The 25,253-nt window shown below is 41.9% G+C and overlaps 1 protein-coding gene across 7 annotated transcripts in view; it reads right to left on the reverse strand.

The window, feature by feature from the left end:
• The window catches only part of MECOM (MDS1 and EVI1 complex locus), a 541,661-nt gene that overhangs the window by 265,305 nt on the left and 251,103 nt on the right, over positions 1-25,253 (reverse strand). For all 7 annotated transcript variants that reach the window (XM_036494942.2, XM_036494941.2, XM_036494940.2 and 4 more), the window contains exon 2: positions 11,886-12,223. In XM_036494942.2, coding sequence (XP_036350835.2) covers positions 11,886-12,223 — 338 coding nt within the window. The remainder of the gene's footprint in view (positions 1-11,885; positions 12,224-25,253) is intronic.

Here is a 25,253-nt window from a genome sequence, read left to right on the forward strand (position 1 = left end):
AGAAACAGAATTCGAAGCCTCAGAGGGTTAGAGTTAGGAGAAACTTTGGTGAGACGCAGAAGAAAAAGTCAAATGACTTTCCCAAGGTCCGTAGTTCCCGGGGCCATAAGCTCAGGGTTCCTAGCACCCAGCCCAGCGTTCATTCCACTATACCACACTGCCTCCCTCAGACACAAGACACACGGCAGCGACTGCAGCCGCTGAATGGCCAGATTGTCGAGGGAAGGGGGCCGAGGGTGAGGGAGTTACGGCCTGGAGAATAATATGGTTTTACATAAATCTATTTGCAAGTAGATACTGCGGTTGCCCATGTGGCTGCCCAAGAGGCAGCTCGGCTGACTGACAGCGTGCACAAAGGCACGGCCAGGCTGACAGAGGGAGGCCCGGGAACCACTGAGCGTCGTGGGTCTCACTAACACACTTCATCAAGTCAGGACCAGGAAGAAGAGGGAGGAGAAGCCCACCACACACAACGGCCCCTTTATTCTCAGGCCTTTCCTGTCTCACACACTCTCTACCTGATGAAACGTTAGAACTTCTGCTTCTACTTCTGCGGGGCCCTTTGACTCGTCTCCATCCAACCAGCGCATTTTGTAACTCCGGAGAGTTCCTGTTTCTTGGCAAGACGATCTGCTGTGTACACTCAGGACATCAGGGATGTTCATGCAGCAGATGAAAGTCGCTTCGGTTAAAATGTCCCCATTTCTTACTACACTGTGTGCCACCTACTGTTCAGGCATGAAACATATCGTAGCTCGTGCGTCCAGAGAACCCCATATTAATATTCTCAGAGCTAGACTCTATCAGCGAGCCTCACCCCCACCCCCTTCTATCCGTTGCCTCCAACCGTGTTTAGCTTCGGAACCCTCTGACAAATGGCCATTATTCTCAAGGCGAGTAAAACATTTCTAAACTTTAGGGGAAATGGAACTGGCCAAAAGCCCAAGGGAATGGGCTTGCTGAATTAAATGATAAATATATGCATTTAGGGTCATTAGAGACTTTATCTCCTGTGAAGGCTGTATTTGTCAGATTGATATAATTTCTCTCAACTGAGTACTTAACTCCATCGGCCAATATTATTACGATGATTCCTTTGCCTTTCAGTGGGAGACGTCTGGCTCCCACCGCGTGTGCGCTCTCTGCTGCCGCTTCTGCATGATCAAGGCACACCTTTGTTTCATTTAGTATGCAATTTTCACCTCTGACCCAAGAAATGAGTCCTGGGCTTCCTGAACTTTATTGCCTGTTAATAGACTGCTGGCTCTCTTTTCAGCAGTAATAGAAATGGTGGAGAGGCCTTTCATTTAAAGAGCTGGCCAACTGCAGCCTGAAAGACACTGTCAGGATGAAAAGTCAGCCAGGCGGAGGAGCAATGTACAGACCAGAGTGACATGAAAGAGGAAGTCTTCCATATTCCCGTGCAAACTGAGGACCCAGTGCATAAAGAAGAAAGCCTGCCCAGATCTAATGATTTTCCTCCTGCCCAATGGCAGACACCCTGAGTGGTGCGAAGTGACTGATATGGTACTCCATCTTCAGCCCTTCCCGGCCACATATTTAGTTTCTCCTCATTAAATGGGAGACAAACTTATGAAGTGGCAGTCCTTGGCTTCATAAAACACACACAGATGCTCATCAGAAGCTTTCCTGCCGGCTTCTCGGGGACACGTGTTTATAATTTTGTCTGTATCCCGTCCGCTGCGGTTTACCCCGAAGTACATCTGTTCAATTAAAACGGCAATGTGTGACATGGCCTGTGCCCAGCAACTCCTGCACTCGTTAATGAAATGTTCTAAGGGCCCTGCCTTGGCTCTTCATTTGTAAAAGAATTTCATTCCACAGAGTTGCAATGATTGAAAAGGACAAATAAAAATAGCCCTTAAAACACACACAAAGACGTTGACTGTTTTGTTAATAGTTAAGACAGGACATTATTACTGCGTAAGGACATTATTTTACATGAAAAGACATTATTAAAAATGATTGATGGCGTCCTGTTTGGAAACTTACAGGAAAAGTCTGATAATATATTAAACTTGTTTATTATGACTTCATATAATTTTGAATAATACTACTTTTTCCTTTGACAAGTGCAATAAACTCTACTGGTATGGACATAGGTTGATTATCACGAGTCAACTGTGTTGCTTAAAGAAACATGCCCAAACAATCAGCTTAGGACGGCTGCACCCCCGTTATTTACACTCGCCGTCATGGTAATAACTCACCGTTTCTATATTAATAAGGCAGGGAAATTTATTATGATGGTATTGAAAAGTTATTAAGCACTGCATCCCAAGTGACAAAGTACCGCAGCACTGTCACCATCCTAAAGCAGTTGCCCATCCATCACCCGCCCTTCCAGATGGCCCTGCATCTTTATCGCTCCCAGGTTGGTGACATCACCTGTTCACCCACTCAAAATTGATGATGAAAGCAAACAGATCTATCTTACTTACATTTACCAAATCAATTTAATTTTTACAGGCCATGGCTTGGTGACATATTGACTGTTTTCCTTAATGGCATCTACCGTATTTAATGCAAGGATGTCATCTTTGATTCCTGGCTCGCATAATGTGTCATTTCATAATAAATTTTTCTAACGTATTTACTTAATGGAAAGAGTTATGATTGCTGTCAGTTCTCTTATTAAACACAATGATAACTCTTTTTAGTTTTGAGTATCATCAGTTGGGCAACAGAAGCTACTTTTATCTTTGCTTGTCTCTGAAGGGGAGTGAGGACTTGGATGGAGCAGCAGCTGTAAAGGCCGACGTGTGACCAACAGCAAGGGTCTATCTCATTCACCTGATGGTACTCCCGAAGAACCAGATGCTTAAGCACCACTGTGCTTAAAGCAGGAAATCAGCAGCAGCTGAAGATGAACTTGTGCAATACCGAAGAACACCTCGTGAACTGATTTTGACGGCTCATATTATGTTTAATATTTACTTATCTGGATTATTACAGTGAGCTCTTTTAAGCTACTGCCTCTAGATCAAACACATGTTCACACAAATACCTGTATCATAAAAGGTGAAGACACAGATGGAAAAATGAGTCTACTGATCATCTGACAATCATGTGATACCCCTTCCTCCCAAGGATGGTTTACAGACTTCCTCTGCTCCCCTTGAGACAAATGGCCCTCATGTCACTGCTGCATTGGACTACACTGGTATCACCCAAGGGAAACAGCAACTAGACGAAGTGGAGGCAAATATATCCGGGTTTTGTTTTGCCATTTCATATCCAGGCTACGATACTGTAACATAAAGCTGTGTCCCTGACTCAACCCATGCTCTGCTTATATCCAAAGTGGTGCAAGGCCTGGAGGCAAAAACCATGGTGCGGTTTCCCTGACCTGTAGGTGCTCACCTATGCAAAGGCACATTCAGTTAAAAACAACATCAGATAAACTTACCCTAATGCTAAAGAGAATAACTGGGGAATGCCTATGACAAGGGAAAACAGAGGAATCTAAGGAGTGTGTGTGTGTGTGTGTGTGTGTGTGTGTGTATGTTCATGTGTTCATCTTTTTTAGCTCTGGCTTAGCAAAAAGAGTCACAGTTAAAGCTCTCTGCAAGGTGGGGAGGCAGGACCAGGAACACTCTGACTGCCGACTTTGACTCACAGCAACTGCTCTCCAAGGGTTAGACTCCAGCAGGAAGGACAGGATAGGACCCCAAGATCACTGGCTGTCTACGGCTGTGTAGTTTTAAACAAATGAACATTAATCCATTCATCAACCGTAACATTCTAGGATGGATGGTTTATGGCCCTTTAGCAACTGAATCAAGGATTTACCTTATCCCGTAATTGTAATGATACCAGCTCAAGTTAGCAAAAAGTAAATAAATACAAAACAGGAGGGCAGAGCCAAGTGGCCTGCTCCTACATGTTGACCAGGTTCACATAAGGAAACTTGTCATGCTCATCTGAGATGCCTTTATCTTAACTCATGGGTTACGTGGAGTCTTGCCCATGGGTTAGGTTTCCAGGAAAACAGGAATTCAGGCTGGTGGTGGTGTGGGATCAACAGAAAACACCTCTTTGGAAGGTAGTAGATCTCTGTGCCGGGGAGAGAATCCATGCTGGCATTAGACACCTGCTGAAATCCTACCACAAGAATTTAAACAATTAGAAAAAATGAATCATGCACACCTGTGGCTGCCAATCAGCTGGGGCTTCAATGCTGTGCCATGCGCCTCAGTTATGCCTAGGTCAGCTGCAGAGTCACAGGAAAACCACAGTGTTGGCAAGTTGGTAAGAAGCACAAGGCACAAAGGTGTTTACCTCCCATAAGTTTGAGACATAAGCTGACAGGCTCTTAACTGATGAAAATACATATACATACATCAAACCGTAGAAAACATCTGAGGAAAAGGTGTGGCAGGAATGAGAGAACTTTAGAGTAGAGATATCAGTAAGCACCATTTTCAACTCACACTGACTTAACGGGGAAGGAATATTCCTTCCTTGAATCAACTCCATTCAATCAATTCCACTCCTTGTTTAGTAGCCAAATCAAGATACTAGGTGGTTCAGCGAGTGGACGGGGGAGGTTTAGGGGTTTGAGGAGGGCCGCATTACATAAGGTAATCTACGTTATCTCAAAAAAATATATAGAAGGGCAAGTCTTGGGTCAAGAGAGGAGTGAGATAATTAGGGAGTCTTGGAATTAGCAAATGGTAGCCAAGCAAGACACTGAACGAGTGAGACGGAATGACAGACATGAGGAGCATGGACTTGAATGCTAGAGGATGTGATATTTCTAACCAAAAAAGATTTATGTTTCAATTTTTTTGGAAAGGTAAGTGTGGTAGACCCTTTTTAATAAATGCAGTAGTTACTGAAAAGGCATCCAGGTTTATGCAAATTGCCCAGAAAAAAATCTAGTATAACTCCAGGTGCTGTGCTAACACATTCCAAAATGATCATCTTTTAAAGAATGAATGTGATCTTCTGAGCAGGTACCTGCTCTAAGGCTGTGCACTGGGAATTCTGCACACTATTGCTAGGTCATGACATTCTGTGTTTTTCCAAAGAAAACATACAAAGGCCACAAGCACATGAAAGAGTGCTCTATATCACTAATTATCATGGAAATGCAAATCAAAACACCACTGTGAGATAGCACCTCACGCTGTTGGATGGCCGCTCACAAAATGTCAAAAAATAAAAATATGTTCGCAAATCTTTGTACATTATTGATAGAAATGTAAATTGGCACAACTATTATGGAAAACATTATAGAGGTTCTGCAAAACTTAAAATAGAACTCCCATATGATCTCGCAGTGCCATTCCTAGGCATATACCAAAAGGCAGTTAAAAATTATTTGAAAATAGTTGTCTGCAAACCCAAGTTCACTTGAAGCACTATGCAAAATCTACCTAAGCATATATTGATATATGACTGGATCTTTAAGATGTGGTATACATAAATACAATGAAATATTACTCAGTCTTTATAAAGAAGGATATGCTGCCCTTCATAACAGCATGGATGAACTAGAGGACATTATGCTGAGGAGAACAAGCCAAGAAAGACAGAGATTCCACAGGGTCTCACTCACATGTAAAATGAAGAAAGAAATCAAGTTGATAGAATCAAATAGTGGTTCTTAAGGACGGGGAAGCGCGGGAAATTGGGAGGTGCTGTTCAAAGGGCACAACCTTCCAGAGCCTTAAGTTAAGATGCTGTGCAAGTAAGAAATAATAAGGTACTGGATGCCTGAAGTTTGCTAAGAGAGCAGAACTTAAATATCTTCACCACACGTGACCAAAGATGTCATTAATTTCGGCACACCTGACCAAAGATGTCATTGATTTCGGCAAAACAGTATTGAAACCCATGCATAGTTTTCATAAAACATACTTTCCATACACTGCTTCAATATTCCTCAAATGTGTGGTGACAGATATCTTAATCAGGTTGATTCTGCATATCATCTCAGAATAAAAAAGTATATTAAGACATTATTTTGTACACCTTGAAGACAAATTTTATTCGTCAATTATTTCTTATTTAAGCTGAACATGTAATAAAGCAATAAAGTTATGTGGTATAGATCTCTAGAATTGCAAATTCCCTCATTTTTTAACTTCAAAAATACGTGATTTGATTCTCTACCCTGGTCCTAACCTCCGTTCTGAAAGCAAGGATGTGATGGCAGTGGAGGTGGTGGTAATGAAAGAGCATTCCCCTTCTAGCCAACACAGCAGCATATGCCAACATGTAAGATAACAAAACTGCAGAACCCAAAATCAGACTTGAAAATATTACATACAGAAGCATACCTTTATTGTAATATACTTCAAGATCACTTGACCGTAATGGACTGTCAATTGCAATTCCTGTTGGAAAGGGCACAATAGGAATTGTGGCAAGTCACAGCACATCACCAAGTGATTGGCACACAGTTGGACAGCTGAGGATGACCAATGATAGTAAAGACAGGCAAAAATATATACTAAATGACAACACTCCAAAGAAGCAAAATTTCACAGGCTTTTTCCGATGATATATTTCAAGTTACTGAAAAGTATGCCTTTTTTTTTTTTTTGGCTTAAAAAAGGAATTAATGAATCTCTTTTATCCTTGTTTTCGTTGATAACTGGGAATCAGTCCTGACTTTTTAAATAAACCCAGAATTGCATAATTAGCTCATCCCAGAAATAACTGACCTCTAGGAAACAACAAGCATGCGAAAGAGTAATGCTTTATGAAAAGCAAGCGCTCTGGACCGATGGGGTGGCAGAGTAGGTAAAGCCAACACCTGCGCTGACAGCATCCCATACGGTGCTGGTTCTTACCCCTGATGCTGCATTTCTGATTCCCACCACCTGATACAGGCCTGGGGAAAGCAGTGGAAGATGACCCAAAGGCTTGGGTCCCTGCCACCCAGATGAAACTCCTGGCCCCAGGCTTGGGCTTCACCCAGTCTTAGCGGTTGTTGTCACATAGGGAGTAGGTCAGAGGGTAGAAAGATTATCTTCTCTTTATCTCTCTCTCCCTCCCTCTCTTTGTAACTCCATGAATAAATAAATCTTCCTTCTAAAAAAAGGAATCAATAAAATACAATAATGTGTTGCTGTTTACATTTATTGAGTCCTTTTAGCAATTCTGTGTTTCAGGGGTAGAGACCTTTTTCTGCCATTTGTTCATCTATAACATCATCCATGCACTATGTAAAATTGTCAACTTCAAAATTGGCCTACTATAGATTTATTGAATTTCAAGTCTAGCCTGCAGTTATCTTAGCAGGGCAAGAACAAATGATTGTGTGGGCCTTATGGGGCCCATGGGCAGGACATTCCCTACTTGAGCCTCAATTTATCCTGCCACAACTCTAATTGAATGGGTACAATTATTATCCCATATAATATTTATATTGCATATAAGCAAAGCAGAAGAGAACGTTTCCAAACCACTCAGCTAGCACCGGAGCTGAGGAGGACGTGGCCCCAGGCGGCCACACCTGAAAAGCTTTTCCTACTCTGTAGGATGGTTCCCATGGATCCTGCTGGCAGTATTCAGAGGAATGGAAGAGAAAAAGCCTCATCCTCAACCCACAGACTCTAGCGTTTTCAAGGGTCTAACTACTGTTCAGACCCTTGAAAGCAGCGTTCTGGGGCGGCTATTTGGCTCAGCACTCCATTAGCCTCTTGAGACACCTGCATCCCCTTTCAGAGTGCCGGCCCAGAGTTCCACCTCTGATCCTGCCTGGAGCCGATCACACCTCAGGACATGGCAAGCGACGCTTCTGTGACCCGGGTCTCTGCCACCCCCATGACTTCTGGTTTCCACGCTAAGCTCGTAGCTTCAGCCTCGCTCAGCGGCTGTGGTGAGCTCTTGGCGCTTGAACCATTGCATGACATACCTGGGTCTGTCTATATGCATTCAAACACACAAATCTTTAAATAATCTCTTCAAACTATTCACCCAGTAATTATTTTCAGATACTAAACACAATCAAACACTCCCAGGTCTGAACATATTTTTGTTAAAGGCAAAACATTTATAGTGTGAGATAACAAATAATTGCCTTATATGATGTCAGAAGTGTCTCTATATGAAGTCAATACTGGCTTGATAGTCATACAAATTACGTCTCTGACACCTATGGTTCATACAATGTGATCACACAGGCAGTCATACAAATTTTGTCTCTGACACCTGTGGTGCATACGATGTGATCACACATTTTGACCAGTATCCTCTTTCCCTAAAAGACAAAGTGAATAGATATTTCAAAGATCTTACTCGAGAAATCCAGTAAACTCTTTAATAATCACTGAAATGTGGCACTGAACGGTATCCCTAAGTTATGCTATTTTGGATCTCTCAAAATTATTCTTTGAAGAGGCTTCTATTTCTTTGTTTTAATTATATGATAAAGATGCAGGGCCATTCTTACTGAACAAAAAACATGGGCCAATTTTCAGTAGTGTCCATGGAGGTGGACAGACCGTGGCAGGGATGAGGCCTATGAAACATTTCAGAATTCTAGACTTTCCGTTTTTCCATGGAAGGAAAAAGCACAGCACCCTATATTCTTTATAACATTTATCCATGCTTTCATTCACTCACACATTCTTTTGAGCAACTACTTGCTGAATAACTTTTTAATATCTACATTGTGGAATAATATTTGTGTCCTCCCCAAAATCTATTTGTTGAAGTCCTAAACCCCAGTGTGACAACATTTGAAGAAATATTAGAATACAATTACAGTTTATAAGAGATCCTTAGGGTGGTGTTCCAATCTAGTGTGTTTAGCATCCTTATAAAAAAAAAGACATTGGAGCGCTCTCTCGCTCTCTCTCTCTCTCTCTCTCTCTCTCTCTCTCTCTCTTTCTCTCTCTCTCTCTCTCTATGGCCTGTTGGGGGGGGGGGAGGTCACATCACGGAAAATGCCGTCTAGGAAGCAGCATAAGGCAGCTGTCTCTAAGTCAGGAAGAGGGCCCTCACCAGAAACCAAAACAGCTGAAACTCTGATCTTGGAGGTACAGCCTCCAGAACTGTGAGAAAATAACCATGCTAATTAGGTCATTCAGTTGGTGGTATTTTTATGACAGTCTGATCTAACACAGTCTGCTTATTTCAGGTAACATACTAAACACTGGACAGCATCACAGGCACTGAAAAGTGATAGATCGCAATCAGCGTACTGAGCTAGGAAGATGGAGCTTTGTGGGCCCTGACTTTATTACCGAAGCTAGGAAAGCCACCAGGACACTGCCCAACACCGAGAGCTTAGCTCATGCATCCGCCTCTTCCGGCAGTACTAAACTGTCCCTAGAAAGGTCACGGACGGCAGCATGGAAGAAGAGATTGGAAGACTGTTTGGAAACCTGCGAGGCACAGCAAAGACAGCGAGAAAGGGATTCGGAATGAGCAGGGCTCCACAGAATTAAAAGCTACAAATCAGACATTGTTGGTAAAGAACAGAGCCCAGCCCAGCTGATGCAGTTTTTGTTTTGGGCACATAAATAATAATTTATCAAAAGAAGAAAGACACAAGAAGAAAAGCTTTGTAAAGGGAAAGATGGCGCGTCGCACCAGAGAAACGAAGGGCGTGTTCAGCCACGGTAGACTGAGTTTCTGCAGGGCAGACCTTCAGTGCAGAACCGGAAGCACAGCAGGCACTCAACAGCTGCTTCCTGAACCTGGATTTCCTGTTTGTGCTTTTTTTCTAAGGATACCTGAGAGGTACATCTTTTTTTCCTCTACGATCTTGTCATTAATAATGAAGTAATATCAAGCACAACGGTCGCAACAGTTAATCACAATGATCTATGTAACTAGGTGGTAAGTAGCAACAGCGGAGGTCAAACATGACCGGAGGACAATTCAAAAGCAGCACAGGAGGGGGAAGGATGCCTTCGTGAAACTGGTTTTTCATCGTGATTGGATTTTGCATTAACTAGGGCAAAAGAAAAGAAAAGCTAAACAGAGTCAAAACCCAACTGCTTCTCCAAGGATAACCAGTTTGCCGAAACCACAGAAAGCCCTTTCTCTGTTATTTTTTTTTTCCGCTACTCCTCCAAAGCAGACAATCCACACTCTCAAAAGAGAGTGTAAAATGATGAAGAAAACTACCAAATTGGCTGCGAACCTGATTCTTGAAGGGCTGCAGGATGGTTAGCTGAAAAGTCATGAACGATTGTATAAAGGTATCTTGAATTACAAAGTAATAAAGGAACTACATTTTGACATAATGAAAAGAATCATCTTACATTTCTCAAAGCAAATATTTTCCCGTGTATATGTTGAAACTATTTTACTCCGAGGAGAAAAAAATATAATTATTTTTAAATTTCCTCTAACGGTAGAATGTTCCCCAGGCTCAGCGCCCCCACCCCGGGTCCATGGGTATTATGTTTGAAAAGGTACAGTCCTGCATTTACCAACGCTGTAATTACAGAATGATTTTGTTGTTAAGCCTCGGTTTATTCCAAACCTTCTGGATAATCTTGACCAGTACTGCACTTGTTATTCAGCTCTGGAGATTTTGTAATAAAAGTTTAATGAGTTACTTATTATTAGAATGTTTACAGCCATTATTTTAAGGTGAACAATAATGACGTAAAGTTCATACGCATTTGGTTTAAAACATATTCAACTCACATATCAGTTAATGGTACAGTGACTTTTAAAAAATCTCTTATCAATAAATGTGTCTAATGGCAGTGTAGTTGAACTGCAACTTTCACTGGAGCTGTGGATAAGAAAAAGGCAGACTTTCTACCTGTGTCATGTCAAATGCAGATCTTAACTTTGGACATTAATATTTCAACAAGAATTGTTTTGATTATGCCATTTTGTGAAATTTCAAACAATGGAACACACACAAAGCATGGAGACGGAATGTTGAGATTAAGTCCTCAAGCCACTGCATATGTTCTCTCAATGGCCATATAGATTAAGAAAATATGCCCAAATAAATCTAGTATACCTGGTTTCTAACTGAAATACTATGAAACAAAGGTTGGTCACATCTCCAAAAACACTTTCCTACCTACACAAAACTGCCTACAAGTTTTTTAGGGATTGTATATACACATGTATGCACACATATGTATATATACTGAATCTGCACAAAAATTATATACTCACAAAAACCACAAGTTTATTGAAATAAAATTTAGATTTTGAAATTCACCAACAACTTCTAATTCTTAGACATACCAAATGGATACTACGAAAAGTGTATGACCAAAACCAAGGATTAATTTTCATAACCATTCTGTAATGTCATGTTTTTTGTGCAAACTACGTATGAGATCGACTTGAACGTAAAGAACCACCTTGAAATTCAGGGTGAGTACAGATCACACATTCTGGAACCACACAGAACCAAAACAGGGTTATCAAAGGAAGCAAAATATAGTAGAAAAACAGCAAAATGGAAAGTTAAAATAAAAGTAAAACCAAATTAACTCAGAGCCACAAAATGAGTAGTATACACATGATTTCCTCTAATCTTCCATGCTCCTCCAAAAAATGAAATGCAGTACATATGTAATAAGGTGGTTTGATTGCCAATACCACAGGTTTTGCATGGAAGATCGTATCTGATGTTTGCAAAAGTTAACTATAATGCCATTCCTGTTTTTCCTTTATTACTGTTATATGTTGAAACTATTATTTTTCTATTTGGCTGAATTCTCTTCCATCATGCTATATCTTTAGGTTATACAATGTTTTTATCAAAAGGTGAGATTGGGAGAGAAATTCATTCCTAAAGACTTTCTTGTTTTATGACCATTTAAACAATGTCTTCTTACAGATATGAATATCTGTGTGGGTGTTCATATTATGTGTGTGTGTATATATAGATAGATAGATAAGAGAGAGAAACATGTTCTTACCTCCCATCCATAGCTGGGATCTTTCAGGTTTGACCTTTGCTCTCCCACATAAGGCCCGAACTTTTCACCTACTTCAATCTTCCTTTTGGTCCATATTCCTAGGCCCGCTCCTGGCATATTTGACTCTCGGAGTTCAAACTCAGCAGGAATGGGGATGTCGTCAGGGATGTAGATGGGAGCTTTGTAAGGAGAGCCGTCCTGCGGAGTGAAGGCCTCGCTGGACGTGGCTGGCGAGCACGGCTCCGGAACACTGAGGGAGGCCGTGCTGCCTGCTCCGTCGGCATCTGGCATGTCTTCCACAGGTAATTCTGGGGAGTTGCTGTATACACATTCATTACCTGTAAAGAAATAATAACTTTGTGAATTCCTACTGATGACAGAAGAGACAACATTCCACAGGGGTAGTCACCTTATTATATTGTCATTCTTTGAAGGCCAAAGAGCAAAGTTACAATGTTAAAATGTGCCTTCATCAACGCTCTATAACTAGTTAAGTGGGAGCGGGGTGGGGATTGGGGTTTCTGTGGTTTATCTGTGCTAAATTAATAAATCAGATCCTCAACTGGCAATACTCTCCTGGGCCAGCCCAATCAATTAGCCATTTGGGAAGCCAGCAGCAACATAACGATTGGTCTCGAGAAAGTAAAGAGAGGGGGCAAACAACACGTATGTGCCTACAAAGGATGCCAGCTCGGGAGCGGGGGGCTGCATCACTGACTGCAGAGGCCTGACATGCGCAGCAAGCACAGAACTGTCCAAGGCCACCATGCACAGCAAGGCTCTGGGTGCCTGCAGTTTTTCCATTGGAATATTAACTTGTGTTTTCTATTTCAAGCATGTCAACAAGTTCCTGGTATTTCATTGCCTTGGTCATTGATGCTGAGCAGAAAGTTAAAACCACCCGAAGCTGGTGCTTTGTGCAGACATCTGTAAACCCGAGAAGGTGGAGGAGACCAGGTGCTCTTTGAGGTGCCTTCAGGTGCATTTGAAAGAGAATCCCTGTGGATTGAGAAGTGGGGTCTCAGCAGAACAGAGCCTTCAGGAAGACCTTTCTGGGACAACACTGTGTGGACAGCAAGGTGGAGGGAGGTGGGCAACGGGGACCAGGGACCAGGGTGCCCAGAGCAGCAGGCCTGGAGGAAAGAGCAGCTGAGCTGGAACTTCTCATCAGCTGAAGCAGATTTTCTAATAGTTAAATCAATAGATATTTCTTGTCCTCTAGGATTATGAACTGAAAAATCACGCCTACTTTGTCCTATTCATAGGACTTCAAGAGGGAAAACGAAAAAAGAAAAAGAAACAAATGAATTAAAATAATAAGGAACGGATTTCATCCAGAGATGTCCAAAAGTAAAGTGAATTGTTTCCATTTACCAGTACAGGGCTTCTAATATGAGATGACTTGAGAAATTTCATGAAAAACTCAAATTAAAAGTAAACTAATTTTGGTGAAAAACCAAAATGATGTGCCTGGACTCTTCATGCGATGAATTTTTGCAGCCCCTTCACATCATCTGGATAGCCACGAGGCACATTTGATAGCAAGAAATTTCAGCTCTGTTGGTGAGTAGGCCAGACAGCCTTTGCATCCCACTAACCTTGCACGGCAGTGAATTATTAAAGTCTTTCAAGATCGCTCACTGGACCAGAGGGCACAAGACCCAAGTTCCTGCCTTAAATCTTCCTGTGATTCACTATGGAAATTAACTGTAACACTCATTAACAACAGTTCATCCAGTAATGACTCCTGCCCCATAAAGATTTACAAAGTACAAAATGACAGTACGTGTGGAAGTATCTTCTAATGATGTACTTGGTTCTTGATTTAAACATCGAAGTAATACCATGTAAATCAGTCCCCACCTTATACCTAAGGGAGTTAGGTTGTCTACTTGCAAGAACTTCAGGAGCCAATTTTATGAGATACAGGTTCTGAACACGCAGGTTTATCATCATTCAAGTTCAGCACCCCCCAAATTCTTATATATTATCATCTGCCTTCAACCAAATACTTTCTGTACTTTCTTATTTCCATTAATGATAGTTTATTTCCCATAATGATCCATGTTCGAGGCTTGTTAAACATCCTTTAATATAGACAGTGTCTCTCCTTTGTCTTCTATCAGTCACTAAATGAAAGACATTCTTACAAAAATGTTTCCTTCATTTGTTTCTTTCAATCCACATCTCACACAACAGTCATCTAAACAGGTGTGCCGGTCACCAGTGTCTCCCCACTGACACGCCACACTGGCTGGGACAACACTGCTAGATCAGCCTGCAAGACACACCTATTTTCCTGCTCAACAGCCTCCAGTAATTTTTAATGCCTGCTGGTAAAGTGTAAACCTCTTAGGCTTGAAATAAAATCTCTCTCATTTTAGAGCTGCCTGAGTATCCATACTCCTCAACAGGAGCCTCCAGCTGGAGAAAGCTTACCTCTGCCTGCTAGGCTCGGCAAGCATTTCTCCTGCCTGCCTGGTTATGCTACTTCTGCTTCTCTGTCCACCCACCTCCATTCACCCTCCAAGCTCAGGTTTCCACTTGTCCTGTCCCTATCCTGTTTAATACAAGTGTCTCCTTTCTAGGAGTTCTTGCAGAGTCACTAATCAATCGGTGTTCTGTGCTGCTGAGAGTTCCCTGGGCGTGCTTTCTCCTCCCCACGCCCCCACCACTAGAGAGTGGGCCCTCACAGGAAGGAGTCAGAATTGCCCCTCCTTAGGAACTCCCCAAGTCATCTGCACAGAGACGGTTAATGAATATTTGTTAAATAGACAACTAACCTAACATATGCTTTTATTGAACTATTAAATCAAGTCAATGTTGTTCTAGCAAATATAGGAAACTTTTTGATTCTAGAAGGCACCTTTAAAGCATAGACATAAAACTCAGTGGATTATAATTTTTTCTCCAAGCCCAAAGTCAAAAGAAAAAAAACTTGCACAGAGAATTATTCTTCATAATCCAAACACACTTGATATAATGCATCTAATTTTATCCTTTGGGGACAACTTGCACATCAGCCTGACCTTTAAAAGATCACCAGTGGTCTTGATACAGATAAAACCATCTTTCTAGAATGCTAACATTCAACCATAGCAAGTGCAAAGTAAGTTTACAAATTCCTAAAGACACTTACCTCCCCTTGTGAGGATTTTTTATTTCTGTCGAAATATTATCAAGTGGGAGCTAATGCGTATTCTGTAAACTTGTCCATTTAAGAACTAGGAAACACAAATTCACCGTAAGAAGGAGCACAGTATTTCTTTAGTAACTATCATTAGGGTCAGTAAAATTTACCCTCTTTCTTCAAAGGATTAAACAAGCCACATGATCCGTTCCATCAAAGTACTCTCAAATCTTTAAGATGAGCTAGATGCGGGCCAGCTTAGGGGGTCTAGGGTTCAGCAGCCTCTTACGGCGCAGGCATGTCTTTCAGAGGGCCAATTCCAGTCCAGGCTGAATGCTTCCCATCCAACTTCTTCATGCACCTGGGAAGGTAGCAGGTCAGCTGAATACTGAGGACTCCCCAGCCCACAGAGGGAGCCAGGATGGTGCTCCTGCTCCTTGCTGCAGTCCAGCCCAGAACAGGCTGTTGCGGCCATTTGGAGGGTTGAACCAGAGGCTGGAAGAAAGGTCACTTTTTCTCTCTCTGTTTCTCTGCCTTTCAAATAAATAAGTATATTTTAGAAGGGGTATAGAAAAAAAAGTGCTACCTTCCCAGTGACATAGCTGATGCATGCTCTCTGACCACCCGCAAACTTTCCCAACCCATGAACTAAATGGATACATTATGATTTCAATTTCTGCGACTGAAGTTGTGGCACAGCCGATTCGTCCCGCCTGCAACACAGCATCCCACATGAGTGTCAGCTGGAGACCTGGCTGCTCCACTTCTTATCCAAGTCCTTGTCAAATTGCCTGAGAAGGCAGCAAAGGCTAGTCCAAGCATGGGCCCCTGTATGCATGCAGGAGACCGGGTTGAAGTTCCTGGCTCCTGGCTCAGGCCTGGTGTTGCCACCACCTGGGGAGTGAGTCAGCAGATAGAGGATTTCTCTGTGTGAATGAGTGTATGTGTATGTAACTCTGCCTTTCAAATAAATGAATTTTATATTTTAAAAATGATTTCAATTATGGATGCAAAATTTGCAGGTGTGGTCAAGTTGCTGTACAGAAGAGTCTGAATTTAAAGTCTGATTGTAATTCCACTTACAATGACACAAGAACTCTAATTAAAGCTACGGAACAATGTAAGCAGGCCCAGCCAGCCCAGGAGAAAACTCAGGGCTCTGTTCATCTACATCCAGGTATTGCAAGTACATGCAAACCTATGCAATTTGTTCTCAAGCCGCCTTTAATCTGGTGCCATCTGAATTCAATATAAAAGGGCTTGGGTGACAAAACTGGAATTGCAAAACTGCTGAGTTTTACTTATCAAAACATGAAACCATATTTCAATGTAATCTTGCATTATAAAATTTTCAACAATCAGTGTAGTTTATCAAACCATACTGAGTATTTTTATAAACTAAAATAAACCAATGACCCCCATGCACATTATTTAAAAGCTATACAAAAAGGTACTGAAACGTCATCTCAGTGACAAACTATCTAAATTATCATGTCCCCATTAAATCTCTGTTATTGAGAAAAACCCTTTCCCTTGGCTATAACTATAGTTAATTCAAACATTTCTTGGATGTAACTCTGACAAGTCAGGCACATTTACATTAGGTAACTAACTATCAGGTAAAAGTGCTGTCTACATCCCTGGTCCCATAAAGATAAATAACTTGATAACTTCTCTGAGCCCAGCTGCCTGCTACTGCAATTTGCTTCGTGCAATCTTTAGGAGTGTCATTAATGGAGGACAGAAATACAAGCTTATTTATAGAGTTGAGGCAAAAGATTTGGGAAAGGCTCTTGTCGATCAACCTCTTCAATTCCAACTTTAAGTATTCCAGTTCCCAGAGACCAAGCAAGAGCCTTCCTTCTGATTAAACAATGGTTGTTCCTGAGACTATGAACAGCTAACATGGCGTTCCATTTGAGGAGAGTTCCATTTTGAAAGCACAGCAAACTCTGCAAGGGGAAAATTAAGGAAGTCACACTTCTAGTCACTTTCATGAACGTGTGCATATTTTCTCACAATGGCACAACAACGAGGAATCAACAACGAGGAACTGCTGATGAGCACGATACTCTTCCCTTTGGACCTGCTGAAGCATCATGTGGAAGGCTGCCGAAAGGCACATGCAAAGTCAGCTAAGACTCAGCCTGCCGTCCCAATTCAGTCCTCCTTCTAATTCTCAATTTTTTCCTTTAAAGTTGTATTTGAAAGATTGCTTGATCACAATGACGGCTTTCCTATGTAAGTATTGTTGGTATTTTTACTTAACAGTCTGTTATGAGCACATCCTTCTTTTAAAACTGCTTTTAAACCCACATTTAATTGCAACATATCCGATTATATAAATCTACACTGAGGGAACTAGCTGCATAACATTTATGTATGTTGCTTCTAACTTTTTGCTACTATAAACATCACTGAAATGAACAAGTTTAACAAAATAGTTATATCCACTCAATTCAATTTGCTTAAGTTGGATTCCTATAAGAAAATTTAGTGAGAATTGACAGACTGCTTTTCCGAAGTGTATACCAATTTATACTGCTACCAATCATACTGGCATTATTATTATGTCTTTTAATCTTTTTTAACACAATGGGGAAAATTGCATATCCATTGTTGCTTTGAGTCACCTCTTGGTGAAAAAAGGGACTAAATATTTTTGGCAATCATATTTCTATTTTAGCAACTGTCTGCTGTTTTTATCCTTAACTGGGCTTTTTATCTATCTGATTTTTAAAAAAATGAGTCCTTGGCTTAGATTTTATAATTTGTCCAGGTTACTTTCCATTTGTGATTTCAACAGATTTTAAGAAAATTTTTACGAGGTTATTTTTCTTTTTTTTTTCCCTCTTTTTCTTAGAATGTGTTTCACATCCTAAGGATGGAAAGGTTCCCTTGTGTTTTCTTTGAGCTTCATGGTTGCTGTTCTACCAGTCTTGGATTACCAATGATTTACTGCTGAGTGAGAAGCAGAGAAAAATGATTGCATTTATTTGAGCTTCTGTGAACGGCAAGTTCAAGAAAAAATTCCCTTGTAATTCTTTGGTTGTTATTTGCAAGGCTGGCCTAAAATGCCTTCTGCTTTTGTGGGTTTTATATAACTCACCATTTGTTTCTTTTGGCCTCTCTGCCTATTTTAACTGCAAGGGTTCTGGGCAGATGCCATTCAAAATCCTGAGTTTCACCAGTAATAGCATTTAGAACCCATCATAAGACTTATCACTCATCATCATCATTAGTGACAGAAACATAATTTTTCTCTGTATTTTTCACATTAGTTCACTGATAGAAAATATTAAAAGCCTAGGCTAGTGGACATAGTTTGTAAGATTGGTTTCTGCAGTCATTAGGCAAGAAATTGTTTATTTATACTCAGCCGTACACATATATGGGCATTTGCACTGTGTGTGTGTGTGTGTGTTGGGCTGGTGGGGTTGAGGGAGGAATGCATGTGTAATAGCTCCCTAATCTTAAAAATAGCCTGAGACAGAAACATGCTTTGAGATCTCAGGCAGACTGGCTGAGATCATAACTGTATGAAACAACTGCCAAGAGGAGCCCAGCTAGGGAATTGCAGAGATTAGGTAACTCAGAAATTTAGACACTTCCCCCCATTATGTTCCTCATTGCAGTTTTGTAATAAAAACATGAGCAAACTTCAAAGGAAACTCTGTAGTAAAGGTTAATTGCTACTAAAGAAGAGGGTGGGCCCAAGCGCCAGTACTTTGTGCCCAACTTGCAGGCAGAGAGGAAGCATTTGCACGCGGCTCAGAGCTGAGGATGTGAGAGCTGAGGATGTGCGCCGGGCTCTAGAAGGAGGGAAAGCTCTGGCAGAGCTCAGAGCCCCACAGGACCTCCTGGTAGGACGCCAGCACCCCATGGGAGGCCACAGTCCATGAGCTTGGCCACTTCCAAAGTTTCTCTTCAGGCAAGGGAGAGGGAAGGCATCCATTTCTGTCCAACTTTCAGACCGGACACGCTCTTCTTTCCTTGGTTGGACCATTCCAGAGCAGTTACACAGGCATGTTGTGCGAAAGCAGAGGGCGTCAGGAGCCAGCTCTTCCGCGTCAACAGCAGAGCCAAGGAGCACGCGTGCTGGGCTGGGGGAAGGGCGCGGCCCAAGTAATGCCAGATGCAGGAGAACAAAGGAAGGCCTAGGAACTGGCCAGCAAGATATTCTGTGAAAAAGACCCCAGAATCATGACATTTAAGATCCCGATGTAAGGAAGAAAGGAAACTAGTTAAAATAAGGACCATAGATTTCCAGAAAAGCGAAGGCAAGACTGAGTCCAGGGGTCCTGGACCTGGAGCATCAGCAAGCTCAGCTAACAAAGGAGAGGCCGTGGTTTTGTAGGCACGGTGTTCAGGGCACACCTGCCGAGGACAGCGAGCAGCGGAGGCTTCAACGCACTGCCTTTGACAGGCCGTGTCTCTGGAGACCATTTTGTTTGTGAAATAATCTGTCAACATGACTTGGCACATGGAATTTTTCTAATGACCTTCTAAGCTTCCTGCACTTCTTGTATCTGCTACTTCCTTGTGCCGTGTTACTCCACCTCTTCCTTGTGGAACCCATCCCGCCAGCCACCCCGACCCCTAGTCTGCTAAAAATATTCCAACGATGAATCGTCAAATAGTCCTTGAAGAGAAGAGGGGTGGGAAGCAAGGGAACAAAGGGGAAAGCAAAGATTATTACAGGAAATGGAAAGGAAAGAACAGCCTAGGGCAGGTGCAGCCAGGAGCACACAGGCCTTGGACTCTTGTATGTCACATTTCTGGTTTGTTCCTAGGCTTGCAAACATGCCTGAGAGTTCTGCCACTTAGTTAGGCACCTCCCAGACGTTTCACTCAGCAAGTATGCTTCGGAGGTTAAATTGATAGCTCCTATGTTGTTATCAAATGAGCTTGGCCACTTCCTAAAGTTTCTCTTCAGTAATGGAAGCTTTTCTTTTTTTTTTTTTTCTTTTTGTTCCAAATGACTATAGAGTGAAATTGCTAGAAAATTCATAGTTGAGGTATGTGTAAAGCCCTTTGGTATCTAGTTACAGAATCTGAAACAGCTGAAATGAAGACATTAAAGTTCCATGAGTACCATTCCCAGAGAAAGCATGACCTGGCTAATGTTTGGCTTCTCTCGTTAGGCAGGCGCAGTCACCAATACCCACTGGAACGGCCAGGTAAGAATAGACTTATCACATATCACATAATGTTTCTTTTACATTATGACTATGTGCCTTGACTTTCTTTTAGCAATACAAATATTTAAGAGACTCTGGACAACCTCTGACCTGATGGCTTTTTTCCTAAGCTTTTTATATCCCCAAAGTGATTTTCCTTCAGATTCATTTAGAATAAAGCAGAAACGCCATGTCTTTCTGTTTCAGCCGACGGGGTGGTTTCTCCTCGGGCGGTCTGAAAGGACCAGAGTGCAGCTTTCAGTATTCAGGCCATATCTACAGCAAGTATTTGCCAGCTATCTAAAAGAAGGCAGGCATTTCCTGTTGCACACAAATGGGACGCTCTTATCTAAATTACTGTTTAAACAGGTATTTAAGAAAAGACTATCACAGGCAGGAATTTACTGATGACGGAACACATTAGTTTAGGGTTGGACACATTAGTTGAGGACTAACCATTGTCAAGAAAGGAAGCATATCAGCATCAGGGAGGTATAGAGCATATTTTACAACTCCTATATGGGTCAAAATGGTGGATCATAAACCATGCCATTTACACTGGAGAAAGCAGGAGTGGCCCACGGCCTGGCACAGACTTCTGGATTTGGCAATGTGTCACCAAGCCCTGGAGAGACCCTGAAGGCAGAGCTTGAGAGCCCTTGCTGTTTGGGATCTCTGTTTCCCAAGGCATGAGGTCAACATGTTACACAAGTTCATTCCCCAGTCCAGTCTGCTCAATGAATTCACGTCTATATAATGAAAACCAAAGATGGCCCAAGTCGGGCACACCAGAAGCTTATAAAATCTATTTCCTGGAAAGACACTATGAGAATTAGTTTGATCTACTCCAACACACAACCTAGCAGAGACTGTACTCTGGCTGCCTAACCTTTCTCTAACCAGTGGAACTGGAATTTATTCCCAGTAGAGGCTTATAAAACTGGGCTGTTATTCTCACATTAAGTAGACTGCCTCTGGTGAGGACTGCGGTTTACATGTGGGTAGGACGTGTGGTTTGCTGCCTCTAATTTGTTTATGTTGTTGATGGTGGTTTCAGAAGAAAGCTACACCCTTCACATGCTACAAAATGACCCAATTTGCTTCCTTTTCTTAAAAAAAAAGTGTTTAAAGGTGGGCAGAGACATGGGGGAGCATTAATGTGCCATTGCTGATGGAAGAGCAGCTGGGATCCTTTTGAGCACAGCTCTGCTTTCTTCAGCTCTGCATGTGAAATGAGAGCCCCAGCTTGTTTATTATAATTACCTAAGTGTGGCCCGGTGGCTTTTGGCAGGGATCCCTCTTGCCTCCAAAGGAGAGACTGCAACTTGGGAGCGACAGGCTAAGGAAAGGAAAGGAAGCAAGTACATTCTCTGACAGCGAGATGGGATTCTAATACAGATGAGGTGAAAAGTTTCAAAACAACCCCCGGAGATGCAGAGCAAAACACAAATGAGATTGAGGTCTCCTTTCTACCATACAGTAAACAAAGATAGGTGTGTGGAAGAGCTGAAAAAACAGTGTAAATCTAAGCTGGGATTCATTCTCACAGCTGAGCTGATGCAAACCCTTCCTTACAGCTACAAAATAGAAGAACTTTCTTATAGCCAGGAGTCCTACATAAAGAAAGGAAAATAATTATGCATGCCCGGCAGAAGAGGGAGTTGTAGCAGTGGCTTGTCAATAGAAAGGGATGTGAACAAGCAATGGAACACTGAGTTAAGCGCACTCAGGCCTGATACGAAGCAGGGTGCCCCCAAAGAATGAAATTCCACTAGAGTCTCAAATTTAGTTTTCATTTGAAAATGAGCAGCAATCCTTATTCTCACAAAAGTTGGTAACTAAAAGACAGCAATGAATTCTGATCGTTAAGGGCTGTAGAGGAAGAGTTCCTTGCTTCAGCTGATTTCAGTCTGGACTCCGCTCTTTTGTAGACAGTATCTTCAGCATAAAACAAATCTAAATGTGGGCACGAGTGCAATTTTCTGCCTCCATTCTAAGTTCCAAATGTTTTCCAACACCACACAGACCAAATGTAAAATCATTCAAGCCATGGAGATAGAAAGAATTTCATTGAAAAACATCAAGGAAGACTTTTTTTTAATTTGAGAAAACATTGGACACTTTGATGAAAAATGTTTGTAGAAAAATATGAACAGATGTGCTAGGCACATCTGTATACATATACCAAATAGCACTTACGATTTGAGAGGGGGCAATTTCAACATTGCTAAGTGGTAACACAAGCTAGGTATTTAAGGGAATGATATAATATGACAACTTCATAGACTACTAAACTATGTAGGGCTTCTGGAAATCGTCATTATCAACATGTACAATAACTAGTAGCATTAGGCAGTCTGCACAGCATCCTTCATGTCTAATTGAGTCACACAGTCTCAGACACTTGATGGGCACCAGGCACTGCCTCCTAATGAGAGTAGACTTTGAAAAGGCATTCAAAACTTCTTCCATATAAATCACTATCATTTGCAGAAAGAGAGGATTATAAATGTTTGCTGGCAAAAACTAAATTTATTTACAAACTGGGTCTAATTTATTTATGACTCATGTACCACCAGCTTTTGTCGAAATATTTATGTTATCTGCAATTCTGCCTCACTAAACTCCACAATCATAAACACTGCTGAAAAATTATTTGCAGTTAGCAAGATTTAAACTACCCATTATATCACCAGCAAATGCCAGCAAAGTCTCCTCCATGGAATAAATAGACACTTGACTTTCAAAATCTTTGGTGTGCACCATCTTAGGAAAAGTAAAGAACCAAACAGATGTCCCACTTAACCACTTTTGTGTGAACTCTTCGCCCATTCCAATGGAAAGTTTGTGGACAGACTTCAAAAGTATACACATTTAAATCCTCTAGACAACATTAAAAGGAGAGTGAAGTTTTGAAAGTCTTTGCCAAAGATGCAACCACTCAGCTGTGTCTCATTCCAAATCACTTATGAGGTACCTCATTGTACCTGGACCTGTGCAAACTGTAAAGCAGAAATGCAAAGTTGAATGCACGTTTCTGCCCCTGGGGACACAGCGGAAATTAGGGAGCCTGGGCTCAGTTCCCAGGCATGGGTCTCAACCCTGGGAATCAGTGTGGTGGCTCAAATGATCAAGTTCTGTTGCCCCTGGGGGAGACACAGAATGAATATCCCACTCCCTGCTTCAGCCTGGACTAGCCCCAAATGTGCATTTGGTGAGAGAACCAATGGATGGGAAATTCTATCTATCTCTCTCTCTCTCTCCCCTGCCGCTCAAATAAATAAATAAAACTTTTAAAATCAACCACCCCTGTGTGTGAAGGCTGATGTGGGTGACAGACTGAGCTGGACCCCGTACTGACAAGCACACAGAAGGCAAAGTTCCTTTGGGAACACCCCACCACCACCACCAACTGAACTGCTACACTCAGAATTCCAACCACAAGGAGAACCACGGGGACTGCGGTCTGATTTGTCAGAACAGGCCTCCTCAACTGCTGAAGCCTACGCAGCTTTGAGTGACTAAAAATTCTACTAGGGTAGATAAAGGCAGATAATTCTAAAACAAAGACTTACAGGCTGTGACCGTGCCTTGGAGAGGCAAATACTTTTAATTGGATCGAGTTTATCATATTGGCAGAGGTATGACAGACACAGGAGAAGGGATTAAGGTGATTTCCACTTTCTATTATTTGACATAATGAGAAAACAGGGGGTGGTCCACATCCCTGGGAAGCACTGTGAGCCACAGAGACACTTACTATGTCAGGTCTGGGCGCTATTGAACTCCTCTAAATAAACACATTTATTTAGATATAGTTGAATCAAAGTAAGTCACGTGGAAAAAAGGTTACACAGGTCATTACTTTACATTGTCTAAAGGATTTATGAATTTTTAAATTAGCCCTTCTGGATCTCTACACCATTTCCAACAGCAGCCGGACTGCATTTCTCTTCAAAGATTAGATAACTTAGAGAGTCAAATGAAGAAAAAACAGTGAGTAGCCTTTCTTCTAGGAGCAAAGCAAGGACTTAGAAATCCTCAAGCAATACATTATATAAATCATACCAGTATGCACACACACAGAGGCAGGATAGCAACAGAAGCTTCTGCAGCTCTATGGTGAGTCATAAAAAGATCAAGCAAGCAACAGAGTACAAACTCCCAGAATGGGAAAGATTTCTGCACCGAGGCCCTGCAGCGTGCCCACTGATGGCAGGGAGAAAGGCAGGGAGCCCCGGCGCCTCCCTGCAGGCAGGATACAGCAGGAAGTCCATCTGTAGACAACGCAGTGGGTTTCTGCAACCGAAAAACATCAGGGCAAGCGAGCCAACTATCCTGGAAGTAGCAAACTCGGACCTCTTGTCCCTTCTCTGAATTCAAGAGTTCTAACATAGATGTAAAAATGACATCAAGCAAATTGCATCCCTTATCTTGAAGGAAAATGGTGCCATTGAAGAATGGGGCTACTCAGACAGAATATCCGCTGTACAGGCACACACACGCATGCTCACCGAGGCCTACTTTCTGTACACTCAAGATATTAGTACACGGATGTGACCAAATCTGACCAGCTCCGCGTTTATATCATATCTCCTCACACTGGAACTTCTTCATTTTCATTTGTTATAAAAGAAATAAGAATAAACAAAGTCGCTGCACAGATCATTCATACTTAGCTACTTTTCTCAAGACTTTGCTTCCTCCAACAATCAGGTGACACTACATTGAATTCCAATGACAGGCATCCATTGTGGCACCTGCTGTGAACCAGCCATACTCTGTAGGCTGCAGAATGTGAGTTTCATGCTGGAATAAACTCTACTTTCCTTCCTGCCACTTCTGCAGTACGAAGCCCAGCGTCTGGACAGAGGAAGGTGTCCTCTGACTATCCGTTATGGGACTCGATGACCATAGGGGGCATGTGGAATTGAGACATAGGATTCAGATTAGATTAGAGAGGATGAGCTAGATTAGAGCAGCAATCACAAACCTAGGTGGAATGTGAAATTTCATATGGAGCTTGCTTGCAAAAATACAAATTCTATGGCATTCCCA

This window comes from Ochotona princeps, chromosome 3 (assembly GCF_030435755.1).
Source record: "Ochotona princeps isolate mOchPri1 chromosome 3, mOchPri1.hap1, whole genome shotgun sequence".
NCBI classification, from domain to species: Eukaryota; Metazoa; Chordata; class Mammalia; order Lagomorpha; family Ochotonidae; genus Ochotona; species Ochotona princeps.